Source organism: Sorex araneus, chromosome 11 (assembly GCF_027595985.1).
Source record: "Sorex araneus isolate mSorAra2 chromosome 11, mSorAra2.pri, whole genome shotgun sequence".
Classification (NCBI taxonomy): Eukaryota; Metazoa; Chordata; class Mammalia; order Eulipotyphla; family Soricidae; genus Sorex; species Sorex araneus.
Genome location: NC_073312.1, coordinates 58,844,186 through 58,872,118, shown reverse-complemented (window position 1 = coordinate 58,872,118; position 27,933 = coordinate 58,844,186). Strand labels below are relative to the sequence as shown.

Genomic DNA, 27,933 nt, shown 5'->3' with positions numbered 1-27,933 from the left:
GGTCTTGTCCTGCAGGAATGAGCTTTTCTGTGTGGACTGGAGAAAAGTCTTCTGTTTGGCTGACTTTGATCAGCTTCCGGCAAGGAGTTAGATTGTGTGCCCTAAGGCTTTACCTTCTGATAGCACAGCGGTTGGGCGTTCACCTTTCACGTGGCCGGCCCATGTTCGATTCCTCCGCCCCTCTCGGAGAGCCTGGCAAGCTACCGAGGGTATGGAGCCCGCTCGGCAGAGCCTAGCAAGCTACCCGTGCGTATTGGATATGCCCAAAACAGTAACAATAAGTCTCTCAATGAGAGACATTACTGGTGCCCGCTCGAACAAATCGATGAGCAACGGGATGACAGTGACTAATCAGAATTTAGCAGCTTGCAAGTTTTCCTTTGAAATAGACTGGCACACTCTTTTTAGTCAAAGGCACTTGACTTTTTTTCTAATCTTGATAAAAGTTCATGAGACATTTATAAGAAATTTTTGTTCCACAGTCTACCTAGTACCCTGCCATAGAAAGGTGGGGTGAGAGCTCCTCCTGGTGGAGACGGTAACAAGTGCATAGGACTCTCCAGAATTGTGTTTCTTGCACTTTCAATGCTATTGGAATAAAGGCCATGAATACAAATATTGTAGAGAATAATAAAAGGAACAAAAGGGAAAGGAAAATATTTTAGGAGTGCTTGGCTAATTTCTCTGAAATTTAAATTTTATTACCTTTTGCTGTGTTTATTCTCCAGTTTCTTTGGATTTTTTTCTATGTTGATTAAACAAAGGTTATAACAATAAAAGCAAACTTGCACTGAAACATACTATATCTGCTTGACTCTAGTTCTGATCAAAGTCAAGTTTCTGACTGAGATAATGGTTTGAGTTGTAATAACGATATGCTGAACAATACTAAATGAGCACATTTATTAGGTATTGGGCATACTGTGTAGTGCTTCATGTGCATTGTATCTTGATTGCTTTGAGGCAATGCTGTGGTTGTTTTTACACTTTATCTTAGCCAAAAGGCCGATAAGCGATATCTGTGGTTGTTTCCAGTGGTGCCATGTGGTGCTGGGTATCACACATCCAGATCTGAGATGTCCCATGTGCCACACCCTGCCTAATTATGAAGCATCACATGCATATTGGCTTAAAGCAAATCAATCAGGTTAATTCTAGTATTTCTAAGTTGGTTTGTTTTTACATTAAATGTTTAGGTACAGAAGTACAGAGGATAGACTAAGGATGCCGAGAAACAGAATTAAAATGTAATTGGCTTTAAAGACACACAAAATGATTTTTCAGCAACCAATATCCTACAATTACATTCAAATCAGGCATCTATTACTTATTATATACTTGTAACTGTTCTGGTGCTGAATATACCATAAATGCTCAAAATCTGGATTATTTTACTTTTCAGGGATTAAAAAAGATGGATGTTCAGAATTACCAATAATCTAGCAAACCACACAGGGCTTATGTACTTGGATGTATTGACAAGAAAAGTAAATCGTGATTTAATAAATTATTAGAGATTCTACACTAGATGGCACCTAGGGTCATGAGTGAAGCTGTAACTTGAAATGGAAAGTTGATGTTATTTTAGAATTTCCCAGTGGATCCAGAGAGAAATGCTAAGGATTTTGAAAGGGATGAGATTACTCCAAGTGATAATTCAAATGCATTTTGTTGGATTTGTGAAGTGAGGCTACATGGGGAAACGTTCAAGTGATGGCAACCTGGTCAACTGCCAGTTGAAGAGATAAAAGCTGGATGTTCTTTTAAATTATAAAATTGTGGTATTTAGGTGAACACACAGCCTTATGCTTTAGAATGAGAGGGAGCTTGTGTCAAGTTAGTTTATGATAAAGACAAAGGATTTCTATGCAGAGATAGAATGGAACTCTACCTTTATAGTGGCAAGCTTTGAAATAATTTTAATAGGTCTAGTTTAGTGGCTGGAAGTCTAAGACATCATTTCTTACCTTACATGCAGTTAGGTGACCCACTGCCTGAAAGAAAAATGTTGGCAGGCAGCATTACTAGCAGAAAAACAATTTATCCCACAATAATGAGCAAGTAGGCAGGAAGGCAACCTTCAGAATAATTTTAAATGTAAAAGAAAACTGAGAACTCTGTAGCTGCTCACTTACAAATGAAAACCATTTTTGAAATTGCACTTGAATAACGGTTCTTGGTAGAAATGGAGCTATCTGTGACAGGTTGATAGAAGTAGAAATAAATAAAATAAATAGACTATTTTGGGATACAGGTGTTTTTGAAAGTGAAGTATATCTAGTTTGCACAATGCCTAATGAACAATATTCAAGGAATGGAATGCTTGATGAGTCATTTCTGTTCTTTGAAAACCTAAGGGGAAACACAATGTTAACACTTCTAACTGATATCCACGTATTAATTTACTGATTAAAATCTTATTACTAATTTTTGCCCCCTGCTTGATTCCCCCTTTGCATGACTAGCAAATACTTCTAATTCTTTTGCTTGTGAAACACTTCTCTTAAACCTGTAAAAATATGAACTTTAATCAGAAAATGTAGATCAGTTAGCAATTATCATCCTTTGTAAATTTTCATGATGTGCATTTTATTTCACCCCCTTTAAAAATATACTTTATTTTTTGTTTCTGGGCCACCTGGCAATGCTCAGGGCTTACTCCTGGCAATGTTTGAGGGACCACATGGGATGCTAGCTACAGGACTGAGGTCTGCCACATAGTACACAAAGGTAAGAGAATATTATTTTAGATATTCGAACCTATACAACAACATATAATCTTAAACAATGATATTAGCATGTCAACTCTGAAAGATGAAAATAGTATCTGGTAATTTTAAATAGATTTTGTTCTTATTATCTGTATATAATTGAGGCAATAAATTAGTTAAAAATTACAAACTCAAGATAATCAGCATATCTTATATTTCTAATTTTACAAATTCTATCATGAAATGTATATTTATATGAATTTAATACAAATGTAATATACATAAACTTACATTATTCTTTTAAAGCCAATAAGATGTGAAACACAGTATATACATATTAAAAATGAGTCCTGGGTCAGAACAACAGGACAGTGGGTAGGGCATTTGTCTTGAATGCCACTGACTGAACTGGGTGTCCTGGCACCTCATTAATTCCACTGAGCCCTGCCTCCTAAACCATTTTTTATCTTAACAAATCTGTATGAAGTCTCAATGCATTGTGCTTATGGGGCATAATAATCATTTATGGAAATTTTTTTCTTTTCTAGTTTTAGGGCCACATCCAGCCCCCATTTATGAAAAGTTTCAAATATGTATTCCCATGTAACAAAATATTAAGCCCCAGAACTTTAGATAGGACCTTGGTTTAGTGGTTTCCAGACTTTTAGATTCATGGAATAGATTTTTTTTTTAAAGTGGAGACCAACCATTCGTATTGTGTAAGTAAGGATGTTTAAGGCAACTAAAACTACTATCAACATTTCATAGAAGAAAGGATGTTTTAATATCACAGAAGATACAACAACATTATAATAAAAATTAAATCCAAGTTGATCACTTATCCATTCTTTTCTTTGTGGATGCTGAAAATGAAATAGTGACCTAGAACTGGGGACCAATTGTCTAAAATATCATTTAAACCCTTCAGTTAAATCTCAGATGTCAGTGGCATTGTCTGAAATAAGTAGTGTTAGAATTAGAGCAAGTTTAGTGTCTGGCAATTAGAACGGTCACCCTCACAGATATCTTAGCACTAAGCATACTGCTCATCAGGAAACCTTAATGTTACCTTAAACCCAAAGTCCTTAGCAACTGAAATAAAATCAAACAATTTCAACTAATTTGTAGTAGAAAGAATTATTGCAATTAAAGGAAAATAAAGCCAAATCACAAACAATAATTCTGTAACATGCCATAAATGGTACTACTTAAATGGTGAGCTTTTTAAGTTTCTTAAAATATTTCATTGCATGTGGCTGGTCCAGGTTCAATTCCCAAACCCCATATGGTCTCCAGAACGCTGGCAGGAGTAACCCCTGAGCATCACCGAGTATAGTTCAAAAACTAAAAACCAAACTGAAACAAAAAAATCTTACTTCAGAATTCACTGTTATAAAAATGAAACATAGAAAAAAACATTATAGTGGTATGGGTGATCCTCTCTGCTTACAATATTAATCAAATGAAAGAAAGAGCAGCAGGAAACTTAAGTGTGCTTAATTGAGAATTGTAGCTGCACACGTTGATTTTGTGTACAAATACCTCACAATAAGAATCACATTTTACTTTTTAGATTAAGCAGCATGAAATTAATTTAAAAGAATTCTAAATACACTTTTTTTCTGACTTTCAAACTGCTAGAGTAGATCTGTATTTCACTATAAAGTGACTATTTTCTGGTTCACTGTAGAAATACACCCCACATAATCATTTACTTCTGAAAAAAAAATAGCTAGCATTAGTAATTCCTTTCCTTCATTAACCATAAGAATACCTGACTACTTAAAGTTCAAAGTGAAACACAGTTTAGTCTAAGTTAAAAGTATGATTCTTTATCAGAAGCTTTGGCTGCAAATGAACTTTTCCCTAAAACTATTTTTTCTTTAAAACAGAAATCCTTTGCTCACCCATTCATACTGTCAAAAAAAAGGCAGAAAGGGTCAGAGAGATAGTACAGTAGGTAGGGTCCTTGCCCTGCACGTGGCCTATCAGGATTTGACCCCTGACCTCCCATATGGATCCCAGGCCCCACCAGGAGTAATTCCTGAGTACAGAGCCAGGAATAACCCCTGAGCACTGTCTGGTGTGGCCCCCAAACAAAAAAAAGGCAGTGTATATCATGGACAAAACTCAAAATCTTAGGGAATCAGTTTGTAATAGTTATATTTTATGCTAAAGATGTGTCTTGCACACACATCCATCATGTGGGCTACTTAAAAACAAGTACATTAAAATATGAACTTGATCTGTAAAAACCCTAATTGTGCATTTAAAAAAATCCATGATCATAATCCAGGAACTGTGGTTTTGTTGATACTTGTGAATTCTATGGTAATTCTGAATATTAGCGAATAGAAACACTGGGAATCCAAGTATTATAAAATAAGAATGTTTACCTTCACAATTCCAAATTGTTTACCTATTATCACCTGTAGTCATGATTTTTCCTTCTAACCTATAAAACCTAAGAATATACATTTACTTCTGCGTAAGTTTTATTGCTCCTAATTGCTTCCACATACTTTTCTAAGTCAGTAATAAATGGAATGTTTCCACTTAGTGTATGAAAAATATCACATAAACTTAACCTTCAATTTCTTGCTTTTAAGATCCCACAGTCTAAAAAAAGAAGTAATATTAACTTTCTTAGTCAAACACTCTTCTTTTTTTTTGGTGTGTGGGGGGCTATTCCTGGCGGTGTTCAGGGCTTACTTCTGGAGCTTTGTGCTCAGGGATCCCTCCAGGCTTGGGGGACCATATGGGGTGCTGAGGACTGAACTTGGGTCTGTCAAGTACAAGGCAAGTGTACTTACTACCTGTGATACTCTCTTTGGCCTTCCAAATAATCTTCTAAAATCAGCCATGTTCCTGATTACTAAGAGTTGGGAAATAAAAATCTATGTCTTTGATCTAACGTATGACTATTATTTCTGTAATGAACATGAGATTTTGTGTCCGAGAGTTGGCATGTATGCCAATTCCTACAGTGTTCAGTTCAAGTGTTAGCTGTTCCTTGGGCAATAATTCTGGAATGTTACTTTTAAAGTTTTCTTCATGGCTACTTTACGTTTAATACCAATTTGAGTTAAATGTCCCCTCCTCCTTTAACACCCTTAATTACTAACCTGACCCTCATTTTTAAGTGGAATAATATTCAAAGCTCAGCTGGACTGAAAATTGTGAAACAGATAAGCCACATTTCCCTAGCTTCATTACCACTGTCAAAAAGAAAAACCATGATCATAACAGATTTTCCTAGATTATACTAAAAAACTCATGTAGCGTAATTATACCAATTTACTTTCCGGTAAATTTCTAGGTTAACTAATATTAAAAGGTGCTTTCCCCCCCCCCCAAATTTACAAGTACAATATGCATATATACGATTTTGAGAATAATTTAATTGTTTTGAAGATACAACTATGCTCCAATGTCATTATTTTCAATGTAAAGAAACGGATCCTTACAAGACCAAAATAACCCACAGGCCATGAGGTTGGTTTTAACTTTCTCCTTCTGTTCCAACAATGTGTACCACAATGGCTCAACAAGTAAGGCAAATGCCATGAATAAGAAAGCTGCTGTTTACAATATACCACACCTAGAACCCAGGGGAGGCGAATTAGATAGAAGTGGTAGTCATACTAATGAAACAATCAGGTAATATCATGACAAATTGGTCTACAGCATCAAAACTGTCCATTTAAGCTTCTCTCTTCTTAATGATCAGAGGTCCCACGTTGTCTCCAGTCTCTTCATTGTGTTTTGTGTGAGCTCCATCGCAGAACGGAAACTATGAAGAGAAAATGAGGATGTAAGATGCTTTATCACAAAATGAGTTTTGTGTTTGGCAGAGTAGGAGCAATACTCAATTCACAATTATCACATGATAACTACATAGACTTTTTTTTTTGGTTACGGAATACAAATTCTATTTATTTTGAGGTTTGGACCACACTTGGTGGTGCACAGGGTTTACCCCCAGCTCTGCTTTCAGAGAGCAAACCCGTCGGGGCTTGGGATCATATGGGGTACTGGGTATCAAACTCAGGTTGGCTGCATGCAAGGCAAGTGCCCTACACTGTACTATCTCTTCAGTCCCTCTCTAATTTTTCTTAAGGAGTAAATGTAAAGTATGTATATATTACACAGAAGAAAGAAATCAAATTGTGGATAATATACAGATCATTTGTTTTATTTCCATCTGTGGAATGTGGTAAGCTGAAAATCTTTTCCATGATGATGTACTATACTAGCTACATTTCCTCTCCACTGAATTCTCCTTGTCCATTGCCAATTATTTGTAAGAGTATAATTTCCCTCTATTTAGAATAAATTTGTACCGCATTCCTTTGTTAAATATTTTTGTAGACATTTTTTCTAGAAGCATTTTAATTTGGCTTATTTTTTCATACCCTTAATTTCTCTACTTTCATATAAACAGGCCAATAAAGACTTAAAAAAATGGGGGGCCACACTCAGCTATGCTTGGGGCTTACTCCATCTCTGTGCTCAGAAATCACTTCTGGCAGGGCTCAGGGGAACATAGGGTTCATCAAGAATCGAAACCGGGGTCAGTTACATCCAGGAAAGTAGTCTCTCTTTAGCCCCACTCTTTATAAAGATCCTTTATGGAAATTTCTTTCTTCTAGAGAGGTGATAGATTTCCATTCCTTTCATGAGTTTATATTTTTAAATAGCTAACAGTTTGGGGTTCAGTGGGAGAAAATGGGAGACTTTATATTCTGATATCTACTACCATGCCATTCTATACAGCACACTCGGCAAAGTATTGCTTTATATTAGGTTCCTTCCTGAACTATTAGACCTTTATTAATAACTGTCTTCCAAAGTAAATTCCTCATATAGGATGCGTATTTATAGGTTTTACATTTTGTTGAATCTTTCATGTTTTTCTTTTACAAGAATGAAAAAAAAATGTGTTGCCAGGTTCTATTTCTTAGGGCGTTGTGTGTGTGTGGGGTTGGGGGGGTGGTTTGGTGGATGTGTGTGTCAGGGATGGTAAGTTGGGCAATACTCCAGTGCTTCTGGCTCTAAAGAGACCCCAAGGGAGTGCTTGAGAGCAGCATGCAACCCAAGTGCCTTAACCTCCTGCACTATTTTTCCAGTCCTCTTTAACAGCTTTTATCCTTAGAGCTCATGATACTCTTACAAGAGTTGACTTATTTTTATATGGTTATTAGAGTTAGATGTATTTTCACTCCTGAAATCTCTAATTCTACATATCACTGGCTTTCACAGTATACTCTTCTTACTGTTAAATGCTAAAAACAAGATTCCAAAATATTTCATATGTCTCCTTAGAACTTTATACTTAGGAAAAGGTTCAATTTTCAGGAAATTATTTTGGTTTTTGTTGTTCTCTAAGCCACTGATTTTTATTTCATGTCAAACTTTAATAACTAGCATCTTTATTTTACTCCCGATGTCTTGAATGCAGTTATAGTCTAAAATCTAGAGTTTCATTGTTTAGGGAAAGGCACACAAGGGGATGGAAGAATAACAAGAGCTGTGTAACAGGAATACTGGACAAGATTAAGTCAATGCACAACACAAAGGTAAGGGAACATTATTTTAGATGTCTGAATCTATACAATAACATATAATCTTAAATGCTGATATTAATAGTATCAACTCTAAGATTAAAGTAATATCTGATAGATTTTTATCTGAAAGAAATTTTCATTGTACTATCTGTACACAATTGAGAGGCAGTAAACTAGTTAAAAATTATAAGCTCAAGATATTAGTATATCTTATATTTCCAGGTATAAATTCTATCACAAACAGATAGGAACATAAATGTAAAATATATAAAACTTACATTACTCTTTTAATGCCAGTATAATGTGGAACACAGTATATACATTAAAAATAAGTCCTGGGTAGGAGAGACAGCATAGTGGGTAGGGCATTTGCCTTGAATGCTGACCCGAATTTGATCCCTAGCAGCTACCCTCAGCCCTGCCAAGAGTGATCCCTGAATGCAAGATCAAGAGTAAGCCCTGCCCACTTCTGGGAATATACTGTGGGGGCTCAGAAACACACAGCAGAAACATCATCTGTGCTCCTATGTTCATTGCAGCAATTCACAATAGCCAGAATTGGAAACAACGCGAGTGCCTGAGACCAGACGAATGGATAAAGAAATTATAGAATAGATAGAAGACACGATAGAATACTACGCAGCTGTTAGGAAAAATGAAGTAATAAATCTGCCTATAAATGGATAGACCTGGAGAGAATCTTGCTGAGTGAAATGAGTCAGAAGGAGAAGGACAGATACAGAATGACTGAGTTCATTTGTGGGATATAATATATATCGGAGAAGACTGATATCCATGGCCAGGGAAGACAGGGGCTAGGAGAACTGGTCAATGGTTAGAATCAACCACAAGCATGTGTGGGGCAAAGAGTAGGTAAGACAGCGAAGGGACCAGTATGACAAAAATAGCTGGGAATGATCATGCTGGACAAAAACTTGGTGTTAAAAGCACCTTATCTGCTGTTCTCTCTCGAGCCCCAGGATTAGTAATTTCTTTATTGGGGGTTGGATAGAAAGGGTATTTGGGAAAAAAAAAAAAAAAAAAAAGAAAGGGTATTTGGGCCACACATGGCAGTGCTCAGGGCTTATTCTTGGCTCTAGACTCTTGGTAGTTCTTGGAAGACTGTACTGGGTGCTGGGAATCAAACCCATGTTGGCTACGTGCAAAGCAAGTGCCCTACTTGCTGTACTACTGCTCTGGCTCCCAGAAATTTCAAATAAATCTTAATGGGGGGCTGGAGCAACAGCACAGTGGGTAGGGCGTTTGCCTTGCATGCAGCTGACCGCATTCCTAGGTTCGATTCCCAGCATCCCATATGGTCCCCTGAGCACTACCAGAAGTAATTCCTGAATGCTTGAACCAGGAGTAATCCTTGAGCATTCCCGGGTGTGACTCAAAAAGAAAAAAAAAAAGTTAATGGTCAATGAAGTGCATTTGACATTGATTTAAGATTTCCACTTTAGAATAAATAAGTGAATGATAATTAGTACAAAAATTCAAATAATAGTATTTGTAACAGCAGTTATGCCTTTATGAGTGTTTTGTTTTATTTGCAACCTTTCTATACAGAATAAAGAAAATTTATGGTAGAGATATAGTTTTAAATATAACCTAGGAACAGCATTTTCAAAATTAAAAATAATATAATGAAATTATGAGAATTTTATTAATTTTTCATTTAAATTCTAAAATTTGTTAAATTATCAGAACTGAATTACATAAAGTCACACAGGCCTTTCTGTGTCAAAAATTTTTTTTGTAAAAAAATATTTAATTCGGGGCTGGAGCGATAGCACAGTGGGTAGGGCATTTGCCTTGCACGTGGCCAACCCGAGATCGAATCCCAGCATCCCATATGGTCCCCTGAGCACCACCAGGAGTAATTCCTGAGTGCAGAGCCAGGAATAACCCCTGTGCATCGCCAGGTGTGACCCAAAAAGCTAAAAAAAAAAAATCAATTTTTATTAAACTTTTCAAAAAAAGATTAAGTAATGATTATAACAGTGTTAAAGTTTATGATATTGATGTACAAAGTTACTTCGCTCGTCACCACCAAGTGCCCATCACCTTCCACCACTGTCCTTAAATCATCTCTGGTCTGATCTTCACCTTCCTCCCCCACATTACTGCTTGTTACAATATTTTGTAATCCGAGGTCAAGGGTTTATCATTATTGATAATGTCTATTCCTTGTTTTGCCCCTGTGTCCCACAGATAAGTGCGATCAGCAGTTACTTGATCTCCTTATGACCTACTTCATTTAGCATACTACCTTTCAGTTCCACCCAAGTTGCTGTGGACTGCATGATTTTATCTTTTCTTACAGCCACAGAATATTCCACTGTGTACATATACCACAAACCTCTTCAGTTACTAATTTGTCCTTGGACGATTTGAGTTATTTCCATATTCTGGTTATTATATTAAGTGCTACAATCAATATGGGCATGTGTACACTTTTAGAATTAGTATTTTTGTGTTTTGGGGGTAGATACCAAGAAGTAGAATCACTGGGTCATGTAGGAGGTCAGGTCTTATTTGTACTGTTTTTTTTTGGGGGGGTGAGAGCATGCCCAGAGATGCTCAGGCATTATACCTGGCTCTGACCTCAGGAATCACTCCTGGTGGTGATCAGGGAACCACATAGTACGTGAGGAATTGAACTTGGGTTGGTCTTGTGCAAGCACCTTAAGAGCTGTACTATCTTTCCAGCCCCTATTCTTACTTTTTTGAAGACGCTCCAAACTATTTTCCATAGAGGCTGAACCACATGATATTCCCACCAACATTGAATGAGGGTTCCTTTTTGGCAAAGGGTGTACTTGATTTAGTTCATGCATTAACAATAAAGAGCTTAGTTTACAGTTGATTTTAAATTTGTTCTGAGGTACCAGGATTTGTAGGTTCTCTCTGTTATCTGAAAGTAGGGCATTCCCATTTGGTACGATTTGATAGAATATTGGGAGGGGACCAGGAATTCATAAAATGTTTCCATATAAATGAATGGTAATAGCAGACTTAGACCACCCTCATGCTCTGTGTTCAAAATAAGCTACAAATAGTATAATTTTATGTTTTTTTTTTTTTCAGTCTTTCATGTGGTGCTCAAGGGGACCACGCCACTCTTGCAAAATCCTTGCACACTAGAAGGCTGAATGCTTGGGCGGAAGTGAGGGAAATCCCAGGCTCTGAAATCTAAATTCTGCTGGAGGTAGGGACTCCAGGGAGACATCTGGTTAACTCCTAGGGGAACAAAGGCTGGAGAGACAGTCTAGGGGTTAAGGAGCTTGCTTTGAATGTAGCCAACCGAGGTTCAATCCCCAGCACCTATATGATCTCTGAGCAAAGCCGAGAGTGGCCCCAAAATACACACACACACACACACACACACACACACACACACACACACACACACATAAAAATGAAATAAAAAGGGAATAAAAATTAAAAACAAAAACAGAAACAGGGGATTGTGGTCCTAACACTTGTACTAGCTCCAAGGCCTGGATAATTCTACCTTTGAAAAAGGGGAAAGTTGTACTAACAGGTATGGAGAAAGTGAATTAGCTGAAAAGATACCATCTATTTGTTGACACAATTAGAAAACTAAAAATCCCAAAAGATCTTAAAAATTAGGGGGGACAGAATAGGAAGAATCTGGGATAAATGCTGAGGAGAAAACAACAACACTGGCAAGCTCCGCTTTCTACTTGGAAAGCTAGTAAAATTAAAAGGACCTGGCGCATATGCTGCCTGAGCCCATGTGCTGCTTGTGCCCACGTGGCCGAGCACATGTGGTGCCCGAGCACATGTGCCGCCCGCATCTCCCCCCTTGAGATGTGTACTTTCATGCTTTCATGTCCAGTGCTAGGATGTGTGTAGCGCTTCCTCCACCCTTGGAGAAGCCCGAGTTCTCTCTTGGGCGCGTTACTCCTACTGCTTTTTCCTTTTCCACTTATCCCTTCCTCCTTCCCTCAGAAGCTTCTAAATAAAATCTATTACTTCAAAAAAAAAACAAAAAAACAGGATCTTTGCAAAAGACACAAAGCTTCAAGTTACAATGTGTCTACTTCTAGGATGATTTATGATGAAAATAAATGTTCTTCCTTGACTTATCATTTCTGTCTGTAATTAAAATATTTTTTTTTCCTTCTACAAATTTTGTGTTTTTCAAGAGACTTTGGATTATATTTCCGAGGGAAGTTGTCTGGTGCCATTTTTGCTCATGATCACGAACTGCTGAGAAGTATGCTCCCTTTGGTTGAATGAGAAAATAAAAGGGCTGGAGAAACAGCTTCATGGCTGAGCACATACTCCTCATGCAGAAGGCTTGAAAGTTCAGCCTCTGGCAGTGAAGAGCGTTTCCTGAGCACTGCTGGGGCTGAGCCCTGAGTACTGAGCTGGAAGTAGCCCCTGAGGGGAATATCCCTCCAAAACAAACACAAGCAATGAGGTCACAGCTCCAAACGCTACAATACATCCCAGTAGGAGCACATCAAATTCGATGGGAAAGTGACATAAAAGCCAACTAAGCTCAAAAACAAAAACATTAACAGAAGACGCAACCAGCAACAACAGCTTAGTAAACCCTCATACCAAGGCTTGGTGTTACCACCGTGAGCTACAACAATTTTCACAAACTTTTTTTTTTTTTTATTGAAGTAGTTTTTGATAATTCCATTAGTCTTTTAGTTGTAACAGACAATATAAAATAAATTATTTTGGGCCTGCTAAGGGGGCAGGCTTGAGGAATGGTTGAGAAAATGGGGACACACTGGTGGTCAGTTTGCTGTTGGAATACTGAAAGCCTGTAACAAATGCATCATGGACAACTGTGTAAAACATGGTTTACATAAAGTGGAAAAAAAAATTGTTTTAATAAAATGGAAGAAAAAAGCAACGAGATCTTTGTTACTCAAAGAAAATGACATTCCAAACAATTTGGAGGGGTGGTGGTATTACGGCTCACCCCCCGATTCCTGGCTTGTGATTAGGGGTGACCTGGCAATGCTCAGGGGACCACATGCAGTCAGTGCTGGGGATAAAACCAATATCTATGGGACACAATGCAAGTACTTTAACCTCTGTACCACCTCTTCAGCCTCTCGATGCTATTCTTATGTACTTACTTTAAGAGACTTAGGTTAGTAAACATTACAGAAAAATAGAGAGCTAATTTTATAAGACTGTCCTTATGTGAACTGGCAAACAAGCCACCCAACATTCATAACACTGTTTCTGGAAAAAAAAAAAAACAAACCCCAAAGCGGACTCAGTGCAATTCTCTTCTAAATCCGTTAACACATACACCAAAAAAAAAAACAAAAAACAAAAACAAACAAACAAAAAACCTGTCAGTAACTACTTAAAGTTACTTAAAGTTCCACTCAGGTCCCGGACGCACTTATAAAGAAAATGACTCTATATAGCATATCTAGTTGCCTGTTCATTTTCTTTTCGCTTTTCTTCGGTGCAGTTCATTTCAACTTCAGTTGAGCTGCTGCTGTTAAAAGACAAGCCTCTATTTCTTGTTTATTTTTTAATCTGTCCTCTTCTGTAGTCCTCATTTAAACTCTACCTTCCATATAACTCAGTAGATGAATGGGAGAAAATGGGAGTATAACAAGACCATGTTGTATTTGTTCCCTCTTAGAGACTTGCTCTCACCTTGCTTGGTCAATAAAACGATCTTTTTCTAAGGGCAAGTTTCACATCTGTTCTCTTACTTTCATTTCCTTTCACCCTCTATCAAGATACCACTGCCTCAAATACTCTTTCTCTGAAGCTGTTTTAATTATTTCCTCTCTGTTGGTTCCTTTCCTTCTCACTTCACATCTAGATAGCCCTTTTGTGAAATGTCATTATGAAACAGCAGAGAAAGGGCACAGGTTCCGTGTTGGGGAGGGAGAAACAAGGTAAGTAAAATACATGTAATTTTTGCACAGTAACAGATTTTACTAACTCTAGGAAACTTGTTCAAAGTGGTAGACACTATGAAAATGTGATTCGTTATATCTGAAGAAAAAAATCAAGGTCTATTGGTGGTGGCAGCATTGGATCAGAATCAGAAGTATCTGCCTTGTGAACAAAAGGTGGAGCATTCCCTCAACGGAGCTGACTGTGAGCCGAGCACTGGCAAGGCCGTTGTTTGGGCTCCTCAGTCCTACAAGAGTGCGCAAGCACTGGAACTAAAGCATGATCCCCATCTCAGCTGAAAATGGGCGAGTACGGTGCTCAGGTATGTGATCCTTGACCACAGTAAGATTTATAATCCCTGGCAAGCAGTGAAACCAGATGTGCAAGTCCCAGCAAATACGGCAGTCAAGCAAGTGTGCGAACCCAACTCATCACAACAGCAAAAGCAAAGCAAAGCAAAGGAGAAAAATGAATTAGGGTTGAATTAAAAGTTCATGTTGCAAACGTATACCCACTTTTTTTTTTTTTTAAGGGACAGAAAAGGCATTTAAATCTCACAAACACAACTAGTTAGGATAAGGAACAAATTACTGAATGTGAACAGAAGGTAGCCATCTAGTCAAAGATTTTAATAACAAGACTTCAATTTGTGACTTGGCACCTGTGTTATATGAAATCTTGGAAACCTCAAATATGTGGGGAGTTCCCAAAGACGTATGAATTTAGAGAATGCCCATTAGCTGAGTAATATTCAAAGTCAACTCTCCATTGTTCTGTGCAGGAGTACAAAAAGAGGTCAAGATTTAATGAAAAATCAAAATTGACAAATCCTAGAAGCAAAGGATGAGTGTCAGATATGTCCTTCCTAGCTAAAGGAAGCCCCTGGCCATTCTTGTGTTCCTTGCCTTACAGTCTATGGAAAATAGCAATCCCCAAATTTAGCCCTTTGAAGTCTAAATTCTATGATGAAAGAATAATCCAGGCTGGTTTTGTTGAACTATGGAGAAGCCTAATATATTTAAACCATTTTTAACCTAAACCATTTAAACCTAAAATATTTAAATCATTTGCTTGTGTCCATTTGTGAATCTTCCTGAAATACTGGAGTTCTTAGTCCATGGAAGATGTTACTTCATTGACCCCTATTTCTCTGGGAAAGCAAACCAAAGCAAACATCCTTTACTTGACCCCAAAACTCAGCTAAGCCAAGCTTTGGTGTTCATAGTTATGTGTTTCCTCTCCTATTTACTCTTATTTGCTGACATTTTGACATACATTCAGAGCTCTACTATTTCTCGATTCACCCTTCAACCGACTTGGACATAACTTCTATTTTAGTTATTCTGTTGAAATGACACCAAACAGTCAATTGCCTAATTGTATCAGACAATGGTTCTACCTGTCTGTTCACTATCATTGATGTTCACAACTAAATCTTTGCAACTTTTGAATCAGAGACATAACTTAAATGGCTGAGTGTATATAATGGATATAGGAAGCCCAGGTTTGATCTCTATGAGGACACACGGTTCCCTGGGCTGGCAGCATTTAAAAATATAAAATAAATTTTTGAAACATTAAACTTTCCCCACTTCTACTGTGAAGTCATGAGTTTCCTACTCTGGCAGCTCTAGCACTTTCAAACATCCTCTACCCCTATTTTATTTTGGTTTTTGGGCCACACTCAGTGATGTTCAAAGGACCATGAGGGATGCTGGGACTCAAACCTGATTCAACTGTGTGCAAGCAACCACCCTACCTGCTGTACTATCTCTCCACCCTGCCCCCTTTTGCCCTTTTTTTTCTCTCGCTTTTTTATCTCTTTCTCTAATTGTAGATAATTCTCCAAATTTTATATCTATGTCAAGGATTTGTTGCATTTCTATGCTTGACTCATCAGTTTTGTTGCTCTGTCTTCAAATCTGAAGTCTCAACTTTAGCCCTGCATTTCATAGTTTGCTGCACATTTCCATTCAAATATGCCATCTCCAATTTTTTGTTTCAACTTGAACTTATTACCACAGACTACAAAAACCATCTTTTCATTCCTGAATTTCCTATTTCTCTTAACGACAATATCTCTTTTCATCCTAAGTGTTTAGATACTTAAGTGAGAGTTATTTCTTCTCTCACAATCTTTCACATTATTGTATTTGGCTGATCCTTCCCTCAAAATGTCAAATATATCTACTCACGATTCTCTGATCCTTCAGTTAGCATCCTGGTGCCTAAGTACCAAAACTGTTATCCCTGACAAGAAACTCTTGAATGTATGAGGCCATATACCCCTCACACTGGTACTTTATCTGGACTCATCTGAATTTATCCCTAGAGGGAAGGGAAGCAAGGATCACATTAGATTGTTCATTGATTCCCTTTTGTTCAAAGGAGTCTTTTAGAGTAGATTTTGAAAGAGTTCTTGCTTTTCATTCAAATGCCACCCTATTTTTCAGGGATTAACTTCTCTGTTTATTATTATTCCTTTCAAAAATTCAGTATCAAAAGATGTAAACTCTTCCTTTTATCTTCCTTTTATTGAAGCACTTGTGCTACATCTGCTTTATAATAGGTCCCACTTAATGTTGATAGGTTCTTGGAAACTGTGACTTTAAGTAATATTAAGTTCTCAAAAAAAGCTGTTTCATTCAACCTCAGCTGGGGCTGAGATTTTTTTTTCCTCAACATTAAATTGAAATTAAAATATTATCCAAGGACTTGCTATACAGATCTATGAAAGCTGCTGCTTTACTTTTTCACTGTATCACTGTCATCCCGTTGCTCATGGATTTGCTTGAGTGGGCACCAGTAACATCTCCATTGTGAGACTTATTGTTACTGTTTTTGGCATATCGAATGCGACACAGGTAGCTTGTCAGGCTCTGCTGTGTGGGCGGGATACTCTTGGTAGCCTGCCGGGCTCTCGAGAGGAATCGAACCTGGGTGGGCCTCGTGCAAGAAAAACGCCCTACCCGCTGTGCTACTGCTCTAGTCCACTTTACTTTTTACATTTAATTTTTTCATATGTATATTTATTTAGTGGAAATGAAATAATTGAAGATACTGACCAAAAAACAAATATTATTCCAATTTAGAAACTCCACAATTTCTATAGATTGCATTTTCTATACTTGGATGAGCAAGAAGAGAATGAAATCTCTTACTGAGGCATGGAGAGAGAGCTCACAGGCTGAGTGAATGCTCTCCCAGTGGGAGGGCTTCGTTTAACACCCAATACCTCCCTAGGCTCTCCAAAGCACCAAGCAGGGATTACGCTTCAGCACAGCCAGGTGTAGCCATAAAAAAGAATCAGTAACAACACAACACAAAACAAAAAAATCAATAACACGGCATAAATATAGATCAGTGATAAGATCACTGTCTTGCATGTATGTGGGAAGCCCTGGGTTCAATCTCTGACACCCAACTGACGAAAACCAAAACCAAACACACTACTAACATTCTGGCACAGTAGCGGTACAAGTGGGTAGGGCATTTTCCCTGCAATACAGCTGACCGGGTTTCTATCCCAGCACTCTATACGGTCCCCTAAGCCTGTTAGGAGTGATCCCTGAATAAAATAGAACCAGAAGTCAGCCCCAAACACCTGAGGGTTGGCTCCCAAACCAACCAATCAACCAAAAATACAGGCCCCAAACAGGTCCTTTCTATAAAATATTGAGAGATTAGTTCCAAGCAATCATACTGGCTCTCTTTTTTATTTATTTTGGTGTTTGAACCACGCCTGACAGTGCTCAGGGATTACTCTGGGTTCTGTGCTCAGGGATTACTCCTCATGGTCTTAGGAGACCATTTGGGGTTCCTGGAAGTAAGCGTGGGTTGGCCATGTGAAAGGCAACTGCCCTACCTGCTGAACTATCTCTCTGGCCCCTGCTAATGCTTCTAAAGGTTCAACTTGTTGTAAAAGGGCTATTAGATTTTGCTTCATATTCTATATATTCATCAAGTACTTTTTGGTCATAATAGCATCTCTTAACACTTTACCACTGGGCTGTACAAAATCAATTATACTGGGAAAAAGGGCGTTAGTAGAATTTCCATGTATTTGTAACTTATTTGTAATAATGGATTTCCACTGTGGGGAGAAGTACCTGTTGGAAGAAGTCCCTGAAATAATGTGCTTTCAGAAATAATACACCTCATTCTCATTGCCTATTTTCTTAGGCTTTGAAGTGTCATCTTGGGAAATCAATTTTATTTAGATGCTAGTAGGAGCAATACATACAGTATTTTCACAGTACTTAAGAAATTTCTGGTGTTGTTCAATGCAGGAAACTTTTCAAATAACCTTGTGGAGTCAGAACAGTTTACAATCTTTGATCACTAACTGTCATCACTGTCTAAAAGCTGCAGGTATCACAGATAATATTTCCAAATGGATCTTGATGACATGCAATTCTCACAAAAGAAAATATTGGAAAAAAAAACCCAAACCCTATAGGAACTGCAACTTAAAGAAGGTATAAAATACAGAGTTAATATATGCCAGAAAGAAATAAGAAATTCTCAATGGTAATTTTTAAAGGTTTTCTTGGAATTCTGAAAACTAGAATGCCCCAGAATAAAAGAACTTGAAAGCTAAAACAATAAAGGAAAGAATAAAGAAAAAGAATTTACTGCGGGATGGAGAAATAGTACAGCAGGCAACTGCTTGCCCTGTATGCAGTCAACCTGGGTTTAATCCTTGTTGCTGCAAGTGGTCCCCCTGAGATCCACCAGGAGTGATCCCTGAGCACAGAGCTAGGAGTAAACTCTAAGCTAGGTGTTATTAAATTAAAAAATTAAAAAAAAAATCACTTTCCATCCTCTTTGTCCTGAGGTTGCATATTCCCTTTCTTTGTTAAGACTAAGTTTACTGGGGAAGGAAATCTTAAAAATAAAGGGATTTTTTTCCTCTCCTATTTTGATACAAGTGTGGCTGCATTCACCTGAGCACAGTGAAGTCTTAATGTGCTTTTACTGCATAGAGGTTAACATTTTAGTATGTAAACATACATATTTCCGAAGGGTACAATTAAAACACAAGAGAGAGGAGGCTAGAGACAGCTCAATGGGCTCCGTGCAGGAAGCCTGGATTTGATCCCGAGCAACACATGGTCCCACAAGCATTGCCAGAAGCAATTCCTGAGCACAGAGCTGAAAACTGCCTAGAATATTCCACAGCTCTGCTCCAAAGTCTGGTGGTGCAAAATTGCAAAAAAGATATGCTACATTAAATGTGGCACTCACAAAATGAAATAGTTTTGCTCACCTTTTTGGACCTCCAACAACGGCAGTACACAGCTTTGTCTCCCAAATCCTCCATGTCAAATGCATGTACGACCTTGGGGTTATCTTTCTGGATGTGGAGGTTGACCATAGACTTATTGCGATTATCTCTGCTGTAAAATTTTCTGTAAGCTAGATAACCAAGTGCAGCTGTCCCAGCAGCAAAGGTAATGCCTGCAATCCATTCAACTAGAGCCGGGAAGAAAAAACAGAATAATCAAAACCAAAATATAAACTTAGGATCTAACATGTATGCACACACAATCCGGTTTTTGAACATTATATGGCCCAACAAAGGCTTTTTTCTCTTCTTTCTTTCTTTCTTTCTTTCTTTCTTTCTTTCTTTCTTTCTTTCTTTCTTTCTTTCTTTCTTTCTTTCTTTCTTTCTTTCTTTCTTTCTTTCGGGGGGCTACTTCTATGCTTAGGGATCACTTCTATGCTTAGGGATCACTTCAGTGCTTACTTCTGTGCTCAGGAATCACTCCTGGTGGGCTTGGGGGACTACATGGGATGCTGGGGATTAAATCTGGGGCAGCTGTGTGCAAGGCAAGAATCCCACCTTCTGTACTATCTCTCCAGCCCCAACAACAAAGGCTTTTAAAGTTAACAACATGACCAGAACACCCTGGAGTAAACAGTCTTTTGTTAAGCCTTTTGGAGTTTTTACTGAGGTAATAGTGTCTTCTATTGAGTGGTGCTACTTAAGATAGAAACTTATAAGAAATGAGCCTGAGGGGCTGGAGTGATAGTACAGAGTAGGGTGAATGTCCTGCTCATGGCTGACCAGGGCTCGATTCCCAGCATTCCATATGGTCCCCTGAGCACTGCCAGGAGTAATTTCTGAGTGCAAAGCCAGGAGTAACCCCTGTGCATCGCTGGGTCTGACCCAAAGCAAAACAACAACAACAACCAAAAACAAAACAAAACAAAAAAACAAACACCCCCAAAACCCCCCTATTTTTTTTAAAAAAATCACATTATAACAGACCAAAAGCCAGAACAAACTAGTAGATGAATGATTTGGCTAACAAAATCAATAATTAGAATCCATTTAAACAGTAAGGTCCTTTAGTGATTTCAATATACATAACCACAAACTAGATTGGTAGCCAAAGAAAAAATAAAAAGGAACAAATCACCCTTACTGCTAAACATTCCAAGGAATATATCCAACACGATTATGGGTTTCAGTCTTTAAAAGTTGTATGTGTTTAAAATTTAAAAGTGCTTCCTCATTAAAATGCCCAGGATGTACTCATTTTGCAGAAAACATGACTAATGGCTTCTCATATTAGATCAGAAATTTAAATTTTTATTACCGAAATTACAAATTTCTATTATCCACTAGTAGATTATCATCAGAATTCTCTGCAAAGTTCCTTTAAAATATAAAGACATTTTTCTGCTCAGTCATTTGCTTGACGAACAACATGTCATCTATTTATTCTTTTCAGGTAGCTTTTGCAAGGAGCCCTCAGAAACCCACATACTTAACAACTAATTACCCCATGTCTAGAGAACACTGGAGAGAAGAAAATTCTGCTTAGTCTAGTTAGCCTGGGAGAAGAGCTGTCTATTCCCAGCATGGAGTGGGCTGCAGGAAGAAGTTGAACAGGGGTCAGGATAAACACCCTGGGCTGCTTCCCAGCACTTCCTGAGTCAGATCTTCAGTGTCTGAAATAAGTTCCCAGACTATCAAATAAAGCCCTAGAGAGATAAGTACAAAAAACACATTCCAAGGCCAAACAAAAACATATACTGAGTAATTAATCATATGGCTTATTTGCACTAGAGTCAAACTTCTTATTTTACTAATGTGATTAATCACCCTTACTAATAGCTAAAACTGAAGCACATTCTTTAGAAAGTCTATAAAAAAAGGATCAGCCATTCTCACACTTAGTTCCCTTTACTTTGGTGTTCTTTTCTTTCATGATTTAGTTTTTAATCAAATGTTTCTAATTAGCATTTTCCTCAGATTCTATTTTCAACCTCAGCTATTTTTCTCTACAAAGTAATTTAGCCTGTTTTCCTTCTCCAATATTTCCATTTCCCTTCCTGCTGTAATTCCCTAAAACAAACATTAACATTTTGGCCTTTGCAGGTGTTGCATGGCTGAAAAAAAACAAGTTAACAGTCATATGACAGCTTCAAACCTTTGGCCCAGGGTGCATTTTAGTTATGAATTTTGTGGTGTTTTGCTATGAATTTTAATGCTGCTTCATGGTATTACTCTGGTAATTCCAAGCAGGGCTGCAATTTTGCTCTGATTTCTAGCTTGACTCATTAGTGTTTTTGATGTACTATGTGGAACTCCCTTGAGAAAAATACTGTCAGGAGCTATAAGCAATTCACCTCTTAGCAGCTAGTGCAACTACCACAAAATGTACCAAAATAATGCTTTGCACAATAGAATTTTAATTATGTTCACTGAACGTTCTAAACCTGAAAAGATGAGCTCTTCTCAAACACTTAAATTTTTTTAAGGGTGGGGGGAGATGGGATTGGGGAGGGTGGGAGGGATGCTGGGTTTACTGGTGGTGGAGAATGGGCACTGGTGAAGGGATGGGGTCCCGAACTTTGTATGAGGGAAGCATAAGCACAAAAGTGTATAAATCTGTAACTGTACCCTCACGGTGATTCACTAATTAAAAATAAATAAATTAAAAAAAAAAGAAGAAAGAAAGAAAGAAAGAAAGGAAGAAAGGAGAGAGATAAAGAAAGAGAGAAAGAAAGAGAGAGAAAGAAAGAAAGATGGGAGGAAGGAAGGAAGGAAGGAAGGAAGGAAGGAAGGAAGGAAACAGTCTACAGTACCTATAAGCACATGTGGCTTGATAGCTTAGAGGAAATATTGTGAATGATACTTTTAATCCTGTTTCCAGAAAAGGAAGTCCCTGATGGTGACCACTGGCTTTCTTAAGTGTGATCAAATGTTTTAATTCTAAGTGCTCCACCTCTGCCTTTGCTGTTGGCAGCATCATGTAGTGGTTCTGAGAATAGAGTTAGCACTTAGAGAGTTCTCATGTGATCCTTACTGTCATCACCAGATGTGTTACAAGAAAAAGTGCTTCACTTTTTTTGAATTTCAAATGTATATTTGTAGAGGTCCTGATCTGTGTCTATAAAGACCATCTTTATGGTAAAAAAAAATTTTTTTTTAATATACCATTCTAATGTTGTTGATCATACTTGTAACATTTTATTTTTTAGGTGAATTTTATGGAGTTAGAAAATACTTTTGAATGGTGTCTATTTATTTAAAAAGGTTTGAGATCCAAAGATCCCAGTCAATTAGCTGGTATTAATTTCCCATGTTATAAAAAGAGAATCTCACAGCAATTTCTACCTCAAACTCATGACTGGCAGAGAATCTTAATCATGGAAAACATTTTTCTATTTCTCTTATTACCAATTGGATCCGTATGGTGGCAGCTTTGCTTTTTAAGTCTGTACCTTCCCTTGGGTTTGTTGTTTTTTTCTTTTTTTGCTTTTTGGGTCACAACCCAGCGATGCTCAGGGGTTACTCCTGGCTTTACACTCAGGAATTACTCCTGGCGGTGCTTGGGGGACCATATGGGATGCCGGGGATCGAACCCTGGTCGGCCGCGTGCAAGGCAAACGCCCTACCCGCTGTGCTATCGCTCCGGCCCCTCCCTTGGGTTTTTGATGGTGGAAGATATGACAGACTAACTGATACAGAAAAGTGGGAACATAAAAGGGGAAAAAAAGGGAACTCTAGTTATTATGCAAGAATGGCTGTCTCCTGGGGAATCATAACATGCACTGTGACCCTATCTCTAAAAGTGTGGTCACTAATGAACACATAAAAATGTCATAGAACCAGATATATGTAATAAAAATGGGTTTGTATTTAAGCACCCAGATAAAGGCTTAGGGTTTCCATTTCTTTTACCCCTTTCCAAGTTCTAATTCTCTAGTCTCATTGAGGGAAAAATGCAAGAGTCCCCTGAACAATAAAAACATTGCTCATTTATCATTACATTACTACAGCCTGAATCAGTTTTTGCTAGCAATATACTGTGGATACCAGTGGCAGCTCTAGGGAAAAGATAAAGGAAACCACTTAGAAATAGAAAAAAATAATGTATTAAAAATAATCAACAATTAGGATAGAGACAGTATTGAAGACACGAGGTTAAAAACCTTATTAAAAAAAAACTGTAACATTTAGTCCTTGATATTGCATATGTCTAGTAAGGATAGACATAATTTCAGATGTAACAAGAAATCAATTACTCCTACCAAGATCAAATTTTATTAGAACCCTTTACGTCCTTTTTCAGAACTGGGATCCAGAAAAATCTTATTTCTACCACTTCTGAGTTACACTCTATTTCCTTTTCTATAAATCTTTCTCAAAGTATAATATTCCTAGAATTTTATCAAATTTCAACCTGCAGACCACAAATACCTCCAAGGAGTTTATTTATAACATAAACACCACAAGAAATGCACTGCCAGATAACCCCGGTTTACCGTTCCATATTCTCCCTTTGGCCTATTATTGTGTAATGTTGGTTTTCTCCCTTGAAATTATTCAGTTCAAGGAAACATTAACTTGCTCCCAAATCCCACACCCTGTTGAGAACTCATTCTCAGCTTTTCTCTGGGACAGGGATTAATTTGCTTTGATAGAAACCTCGCCCGCCCGCCTGGCTTCTTTTCCTTTAGTCCTTTTTCTGCAGCCAAACTGCCTTTTGCTGGCTGTAAACTGCCACAGAATCACAATGTTCCTCTCCTCTCAGGTGAGGGGGAGGGGAGCTGCTGGGTTTAAATCTTTTGCTTCCAGAGGTCTCCTCCTGATTGCCAGGCTGTGCCTGCCAATGTTTGTCTCTTGTGCCTGGGATATAGGGGCATTCAATGTTAGCTGAGTTATTAAAAAAAAAAAAGATTACTAACTTGATTTTGCAATTCCATCTGTCTATCTTATCATCTCATTGCTCTTACATCAAAGACAGGAGCAAATGTCATTTTTGGACTCTTGCTAACATGTTGCACCAAAGTGTGGGATTTATACTCTTCCTGAGATTAAAAATGAAACTTTACTAGGGAACATACACAGGGAATATTATAATGAACTCTTTATTTATTCTTGCTCCTTTCTACTGTGTTAACTCAAGGTCAGTCTTATTTCATCTGGAGTACCCACTCTTCTGTCAATCATTTAGTTTTGGTTTATAAATTAAAGGCGTTACCTCCTTTATTCTTGGTCTGACCTGCATATTATTTTCAGACAAAACACAAACTCTTGTTTATTTTACATGACTAAACTTGGGGGCCAGAGAAATAGTACAGGGGTTAGGGTGTGTGCTCTGCAGAGCCAGACCTGGCACAAAATGGTCCCCCAACACTGCCAGAAGCAATCCCTGAGCACAGACAGAACACAGAGAAGTCCAAGTATGACCCCCACCCCACCCCCTCAAAGCCTCTATCAAACCTAAATAGTATTTTTATAGACTGAGACTAAGTGATCTATGAAAATGACAAATTATAAAATTACAAGCAAAAATATAAAGAACAAGAACTTAAAAAAGAACAAGGACTAGAAAAAGGTCAACGTCTAAAAACTAAGGAAGCCCAGTTTTGGTTACATGCTTTTTAGTGTCTGAGGCTTTGGAATGTTTAACAAAATGCAAGGCATATAGACAAACCCTCATTTCGTACCTTGAGGGTAAAGCAAAATATGGGGAATAAAAGTGATTTGAGGGGAAGGTAGATTAAGAATAGTTTATTTGCCTCTCTTGCAGGCCATTCCTGCTGGCACTGGTGGGCAGGGTGAGGCTATTTCTGGCTAGGAGGTGGGGATTTATGTATTTAAATATGGATGTGATGTGATGTGATGTGTGTGTGTGTGTGTGTGTGTGTGTGTGTGTGAGAGAGAGAGAGAGAGAGGGGGGGGGGAGAGGGAGAGAGAGAGAGAGAGAGAGAGAGAGAGAGAGAGAGAGAGACATGAGAACATCTTATGGAAGACTTTAGAGAAAGAAAATCCTTGTGAGGCTGAAGATTTAAGAGCAACAGATTTCATCAGCGAAGCAGGAGTTAAGGAAGCAGCCTTCAGTCTGAGTCCCACTTCATCTGTTCCTTGCAAACAGAAAGCAGATTCAAGTTTTGTAGGTATCAAGGGGTAGGCTAGAAAATAAACTTTCTGCAGCTTAGCTACTGGATGAGGAGTCATTGCAGATTCTTTGGCTCTGAAGGTCACCTGCCCTAGTTAGAAACACTAGCAACAAGGGTGGGGTAGAGGTGGGGGAAAGTGAGCTAGCACACATGTTCTCATTCTGAGTGCCCGTTTTTATTCCCCAACATCACATATTCTCCCAAACCAAAGCTGCTGGCAGCTCCTAAGCACCACTGGTATGGGCTAAAAAGCTGGGGAGGGAGGCTGGAGCAGTAGCACAGCGGGTGGGGCATTTGCCTTGTATGGGGCCGACTCAGGTTCGATTCCCAGCATCCCACATGGTTCCCTGAGCACTGCCAGGGTAATTCCTGAGTGCAGAGCCAGGAGTAACCCTTGTGCATCGCCAGGTGTGACCCAAAAAGAAAAAAAAAAAAGCTGGGGAGGGCAATATTCATTTTCAAATAAAAATTAAATATATTATGATTAAGCAAAGTGTTAAGAGTCATCACTCTGATGGGATCTTTGGCTTTCACTTCCAACCATCCTCATTACCTCTTCCAGATTTGTATCTTGGCCTGATCTTCATTAATGTTTACTTATAATCCACACAATATACTTCTTCTGAGTACAAATAAGAATTCTGCATGCATAGATGACCTTTCATTAATTTTTAAATTTTATATAGCACTTACTATCTGAAAGCCATTAATATCACTTATTTGAAAAAAACAAGGTCATCTCCCCCACAAAAGATCTAAACTGATTCTCAAACTGTAGCAATTAATACGTTTAATTAAAAGAACTGGGAGTAAAACAATTTATCATCTAGATATTGCAAGGTGGATTCCCAACATTTTGACATAACCTATATCTGAATAAGAAAGTGGGTGCTAGTAGAGATTCTGGAAGGAATTGGTTCTCTCTGCATAATCCCCACTCACCTTTATGATTTTAGGTGAAATAGTTACATCACAAAACAAAGTTCAGTACCTCAAAATTTAAGCTAATAATCTGATCAAATGATTTTCTATTCCCATAAACCATATTAAAATTCAAAAATGTCACGAATCATTACTCTTACTATACCAGGTAACTTTTGGCAAAAGTGAAATCTTCCAAAATAAAAGTGAATTCCTGAAATTTATAGTATTTATAATAAGTGAAGGCTCAAATGGGTAGGGACGTTACAGAACTTGGCATTCTGTATGTTCAATATTTTCCAAATGAATCAGCGGGGCTATTTTAATTAACTTCTGTACAATCTCTTTACTCAACTCCAGTTACAGGTAGCCAAGCCTTGGGGTGTGGCACTTAACACACGGGAGGAGACATCATATGTATCACATAGCGCGCGCAGGGTCCTATTAGTAAATTATACTACAAAGAACTGCTATAAAACAAAGCACTACACTAAACAATGTCAAGAGAGTCTCGTTAAACTGGACCTTTTGTAAATTTATTCCCTAACGTTGGGCACTAACATATTTCGCAAGGTTGAGAAAGCTGAAGGCTTTCAATCCTCTCTCTTGGACTTTGGCCATCAGTGCCTGATGCCAAAGGGATAATAAAAACAGGGAAAACTGAAGACCACAGATTGGGTTTCTTCCCTTAAAAGTGCAAAACTAAGATGTGATTAGTCACTCATTCCTTGAAAATTGCAAGAAAATCGATACTGCAATTTCCCGGTGAAGAAAAAGTGAGAAGGGGTAACAGGATTCCAGGATTCCTCCCCCCTCCCCTCCCCCCCAGCCCTGCAGCCCCATCTTTGGTTTTTTCAAGGCCCTAAGGCGTGGCAGGGAAGAACAAGACAGGCTAGAGGCAAGACCACAGGGTGGGGTGGGGGTGGGGGTGGGGGTAGAGCAACGCGGTCCAGATTCTGATGGATGTCTGCGTCGCCCCTTGTCACTCAAGCCCGCTGTTCTCGCCAGTCCAAACCCAGACCTGGCCCCCTTTCCCAGGCGGCCCCGAGTTCTAAGGCTGGCCGAGAGCATGCCCTTCTGGAATCCCAAGGTTACGGGACCCGCAGGCGCGCAGGGCAACGGCGAAAGCCCAGAGAGGAGCTGAGGAAGCTGCGACCGGGGCGCAGGCCGCCAGCCTCACCCACTCCCGGGCCCACTTCACCTCGTACGTTGGAAGTCAGACTCATGGTGCCGTCGCTTGCAAGGCGTGTTACACAGGACGCTAAGCACAAACCAGCTCGCGCAGACCGCCTGAGTCAAGGTGCAAGAGGCGTCCTAAGGGCACTGACTCCAGGTGGGTACCGCGCAGGCGCCGCGACCGGCCGTGAGCACGTGTGTTCTCCACCCCGGGGGAT

General features: G+C 38.6%; 1 protein-coding gene across 1 annotated transcript; it reads right to left on the bottom strand.

Annotated features, from left to right (window-relative positions):
* Positions 1–3,471: 3,471 nt before the first annotated feature.
* On the bottom strand, positions 3,472–27,933 carry CISD1 (CDGSH iron sulfur domain 1). Its single transcript, XM_004607522.2, has 3 exons — positions 27,741–27,933; positions 19,464–19,669; positions 3,472–6,504 (listed from the first exon to the last, which is right to left on the bottom strand). Exons 1-3 carry the CDS (start codon positions 27,763–27,765, stop codon positions 6,415–6,417), a joined length of 321 nt encoding a protein of 106 aa, XP_004607579.1. The 5' UTR covers positions 27,766–27,933; the 3' UTR covers positions 3,472–6,414.